A 4,844-nucleotide genomic window follows, 5' to 3' on the forward strand; every position below is an offset into this window, starting at 1 on the left:
AGTAATTGTGCATTTTTTTTTTTTTTTTTTGTGTCAAAGATGGTGTAACATCTTGCCCACCTGTATTTTCTATAAATCAGATGGTAAACCAAGTTGTACACGTAGCATTTCTCTTAGTGGTAATGTCCACGATGGTCTTCTCTCTTTTCTATCTTTATAATATAATTATATATACATAAATCTTTAGTTGGAAGGGGACGTTTCCTCGTTTTCAGCTGGACACACACAGTTGATAATACCATTTTTCTTACATCAAACACACACAGACTGAAAAAGTTGTTTTTAGTTAATTGCAGTAGTCCTGCCCGCATCAAATGATTTGAAAACGAGGGTTAAATCAATGAAGTTACTGTGTTTGATCGATTCTCAGGTACTTCACCCAAAATCCACACATAACATATATATTTCAAATATTTATATATATTATCAAGCACATATACATATATTTTCTTGAATTATTCTTATTCTAATTGAAAGGAAAAGAAGAGAGAAACGTGTGGATAATTGAGTGAATAAAGAAGGGTACCTTTTTCACTGCCTTTTAAACTTCATCTCAAGCTTCACTTCTGTTCTTTCCTTATCTAGTCGTAGAAATCAGTTGCAGAGTTCTTGATTTTAGTCTGACATCTCTCTCTCTCTCTCTCTCTCTCTAAAATATTTATAGATGTATGTATGGATCACTCGTGAATGGTATCCCTGTTGCTATGGCCACTGAAACTTGATAATGGTGTTTATGGTGTCGCTGTAACTAAAATTCTTCCTCCTTTGCAGATGGTGACGATGGAGAACGTGCACACTCAGATTTTCATCAAACCAGGTATCAATAATATTAACCTAACCAATCCCTTTCTTTCCTTAATAATAAATTCAGATATCAGCGTTTAAGTTTCTTTATTTTCGTCCACTTCCACGATATAGCTTCTACTGAAGAATCAATCAAGATTGTGGTTTCTTCTATGATGATATCAGATTTAACTATTTTTGAATTTTACAGGGCTAATCTGACACACTTTCAGTCAATTCTTGACAGATTTTTGAACACTAGTTTTTCAGCAAATGATTTGAACCCTATAAAACCAGCAAGTTTCATATATCCTTAACAGGTATGCTTTTTACATTTATATATCTCCCTGTTAGTGTGTGTTGGATTAATAGGATAATATTTTTTTTGAGGTTCAGATGGCAGCGTACTTTCATGGGAATTCGGAACTACAAGGAGGTGGTGATGGGTTACAAACCCTGATTCTGATGAATCCTGGCTACGTTGGATACTCTGACACCCAACCGCCGCCGCCGGGTGGCAGCAACTTCGTGTTTCTTAACTCCAATAACTCCGGGAATTCCCTAAACTTACCCCACGCGCCACCCTCTCAAACACAACACTTCGTTGGCATCCCCCTCCAAGCCACCACTTCCACCACCGTCACCTCATACCAAGACACTCACCCTCAGCAGGATCTCCCGGCCCTCAACGGCTTCCTCCCACGCGGTCAGTACAATCTTTACAACCCGTCGATGGACCTCACAGAGGCGCGTGATATTACACGCGCTCAACAAGGACTCTCTTTAAGCCTCTCTTCCCAGCATCCACCGGGGTTCGGGTCTTTTAGGCCCGAGAGTGACTCTCCATCCCGACCCCTTGTGACCACCAAACCATCGGTTCGTGGGGAAGGCATTAGGGTTTCCAGGGAATCACCTTCCTCGGCTTCTGGGGTTTCCAACGGTGTGACTGGTATGCAAAGTGTCCTTATGAGTTCTAAATATTTGAAGGCGGCACAGGAACTTCTAGAAGAAGTTGTCAATGTTGGCAAAGAAGTTAAGACTGCTACAGAATCAGGGAAGTCGACCTTCGGACAAGCCAAGATTACCGTTGGAGAATCCTCGGCCGCTGCAAATAGTATTGGAGAAACCAGTGGAAAACACAGTGCTGAACTCACTACAGCTGAAAAACAGGAAATTCAGATGAAGAAAGCAAAGCTCGTCAGCATGCTCGATGAGGTAACACTCTTTGTCTCTTGTTGAGGTATTTTTAGCTCGTCAGGGGCTTGTCCTTTGATAGTATAGGGCCATGCCAGTTCCATCTTAACCACCCCGTCCATTTTACGAATAATGCTACTAGTAAGTAACGAAGCTACATATTAGTTTAATCAGATATGATTGGATCAAAATTTCTTTAACCAAATAATAATAATAATAAATAAAAACATCTCATCTCTTTTTGACATATTATCTGTTCGTAAACCATTATGTACATACAGCACAATCACCATACTTACACCACTAGCACTATCCAATCTTCTCACACACCTATGTGAGCGTGGTCGATAAGAATTTAATTTCTTTACCCTTTTTTTAAGGATTAGGGAATTTAGCAATAAGACTGTGCACTGTCGAATCTTCTCGCACACCTATGTGAGCATGGTCGATAAGAATTTAATTACTTTACCCTTTTTTAAGGATTAATGAATTTAGCAATAAAACTAACATAGTCGAGAAAAATAAGTGGCATAGCCTAGCCTAGCCTAAATTTATTAGGACAAATGCTTAGTTTGTTTGTTCTGTGAAGGTGGAGCAGAGGTACAGACAATACCACCAGCAGATGAAGGTTGTAATATCTATGTTCGAGCAAGTAGCAGGAATCGATTCGGCAAAAACGTACACTGATCTGGCTTTACAGACAATCTCGAAGCAATTCCGGTGCCTGAAAGATGCTATATTAAGCCAAATTCGTTCAGCAAGCAAGAGCCTAGGTGAAGAAGAGAATTTGGGAGGAAAAGTTGAGGGTTCTAGACTCAAATATGTCGATAATCAGATTCGACAACAAAAAGCTCTACAGCAATTGGGAATGATCCATCACAATGCTTGGAGACCCCAGAGAGGATTGCCTGAGCGTTCTGTTTCAGTTCTTCGTGCCTGGCTCTTCGAACACTTTCTGCACCCGTAAGTTCTTTTAGAATTTCTTACAGAATCCACAATTTTATAGGTATTTCTTGATTTTTTTAATGAAATGTTTGTCGCAATTGGTGTTCAGTTATCCCAAGGATTCAGATAAGCTCATGCTTGCTAAACAGACAGGGCTTTCTAGGAGTCAGGTACCTAGTAATTCTATGAATTCTTGATCATTATTGTAGTGTTCGTCTTACCCTACAAACAATTATTGTTCAGGTATCTAATTGGTTTATAAATGCTCGAGTTCGACTCTGGAAACCGATGGTTGAGGAGATGTACACGGAAGAGATGAAAGAACACGAAAAAAATGGATCAGAGGAGAAGACTAGCAAAGGTGGAAAGAATGAAGTATCAACATCAAAATCTACAGCTGCCCCACAAGAGAATAGCCCCAGAAACGAAAATCAGAACAAGAATTTCGTTGCAAAACAGGATAACCCTATTAACCAGTCAATTTCAACTTGTTCCACATCTCCAGCTGATGAAACTTTCAGGAATAATCAGTCAGGTTTCAACTTAATCGGTACATCAGAAATCGAAAGCATTACTCGAGGACGTAGAAAGAAACCACGAAGCAGTGCTGTTCCATCAACAAACATGGATTCGAATTCGACTGACGCAAACAATGATCAAATTGCAATGAAATTCGTCAATGAGGGACAGAACAGAGATGGATTCACATTAATGGGTGCACCAACAAACTTAATGGGAGGATTCGGTTTGTATCCAATGGGGGACATCGGAAGGTTCGGTACAGAACAATTTCAGGCTCCATACTCAGGAAATGGAACAGTCTCTCTCACCTTAGGCCTCCCACACTGCGAAAACCTCTCCGGCACACATCAAAGTTTCCTTCCAAACCATAGCATAAGAGGGGTCGAAATCAAACAAACAAATACTCCAACGTCTGTTCACTCCACTAGCATGTTCGGAAACATCAACATTCAGGACCGCAAGAGGTTAGCAGAACAATTGTTGCCAGACTTCGTAACCTGATGAGTTACCGTTCGTCTGGAAATATACGGAAGCCGATTTTTCCACTTTGACCGTAAGGGGATGATAGCATGCTGATAGTGTAGAGATGGAAAGAAATTACATAGTATAGAAATCTACAGTTGAGTTGGGAGGGAGGGGCATTTGATTTCTTAGAGACAGCTTAGTTCTATTAAACATATTATTGAGGATTGTAGATTATTTTTGTTGCTGCAGATAAATAGATGATTGCTATATATATTGGGGTGGTATAGAAGAATAAATCGGTGTTAATATCAGATATTGAATATTGACTGTGTCTGAGATTATGGGATTTATGTATAAATGTTCAAAATTTTCTCTTTTTTTTTTTTTTTTTTTTTTTTTTTAATTTTATTTATAGCAAAAGATTGTCACTACCATCACAAGGTAAATATATCGACTAACAAGTCCACGAGAAGATAAAAAGACATTCATACAAATATTTTTTTCCTTTATTTTCATATGTAGCACTTTTATAGAAGAAAACTGCAAAAATTTTTCTAGTAAATTCAAATTGGTGACCGCATAGACCTTGACCTCAAATGACAAGTTGAAGCTGCTTCGATGGATTATAAAATTTCAACCCAAAGACCCCCAAATATCTCATTTAGAAAAGAATCACAAAGACTCACTCAGAAATGCTCTCAAACGCTCAAGAAACCGTCCAATTAGAGGTTTTTAACAAAGGATAAGACGAACAGAAGACAGAGAGAAAACCCTAGACTCACTCAAAAATCAAACAAATTGGAATGAATGAAAACCACACATATTTGATTGTTGATCTCAATCTGAGATCAATGGTCTAGGGCAGCTAGCACTTTATCAATTCGATTTCACAACCGAAGTTACAAATCAGAAACACAATTTCAAGCCATTTATAA

The 4,844-nt window shown here is 38.7% G+C and overlaps 1 protein-coding gene across 11 annotated transcripts; it reads left to right on the plus strand.

The window, feature by feature from the left end:
• Nucleotides 1–183: 183 nt before the first annotated feature.
• On the plus strand, nucleotides 184–4,276 carry LOC111368510 (BEL1-like homeodomain protein 1). 11 transcript variants are annotated; one of them, XM_022989784.1, is made up of 7 exons: nucleotides 184–370; nucleotides 772–817; nucleotides 995–1,103; nucleotides 1,180–1,998; nucleotides 2,567–2,940; nucleotides 3,032–3,092; nucleotides 3,166–4,276. In XM_022989784.1, exons 4-7 carry the CDS (start codon nucleotides 1,180–1,182, stop codon nucleotides 3,943–3,945), a joined length of 2,034 nt encoding a protein of 677 aa, XP_022845552.1. In that variant the 5' UTR covers nucleotides 184–370; nucleotides 772–817; nucleotides 995–1,103; the 3' UTR covers nucleotides 3,946–4,276. The 11 variants fall into 11 exon arrangements, with proteins under 11 accessions (XP_022845552.1, XP_022845576.1, XP_022845584.1 ...); XM_022989808.1 differs by having other exon boundaries at nucleotides 1,017–1,103; XM_022989816.1 differs by having other exon boundaries at nucleotides 1,031–1,103.
• The last annotated feature ends 568 nt before the right edge of the window (nucleotides 4,277–4,844 follow it).

The sequence above is a fragment of the Olea europaea genome, chromosome 2, assembly GCF_002742605.1.
Source record: "Olea europaea var. sylvestris chromosome 2, O_europaea_v1, whole genome shotgun sequence".
NCBI lineage: Eukaryota > Viridiplantae > Streptophyta > Magnoliopsida > Lamiales > Oleaceae > Olea > Olea europaea.

What these genes read in the sequence shown, in the direction of transcription:
- LOC111368510 (XM_022989784.1), top strand. Translation starts at nt 1,180, where the DNA reads ATGGCAGCGTACTTTCATGGGAATTCGGAACTACAAGGAGGTGGTGAT. An exon ending in TCGTCAGCATGCTCGATGAG is followed by an intron (nt 1,999 to 2,566) that starts GTAACACTCTTT and finishes TGTTCTGTGAAG; the next exon opens with GTGGAGCAGAGGTACAGACA. An exon ending in TTCGAACACTTTCTGCACCC is followed by an intron (nt 2,941 to 3,031) that starts GTAAGTTCTTTT and finishes ATTGGTGTTCAG; the next exon opens with TTATCCCAAGGATTCAGATA.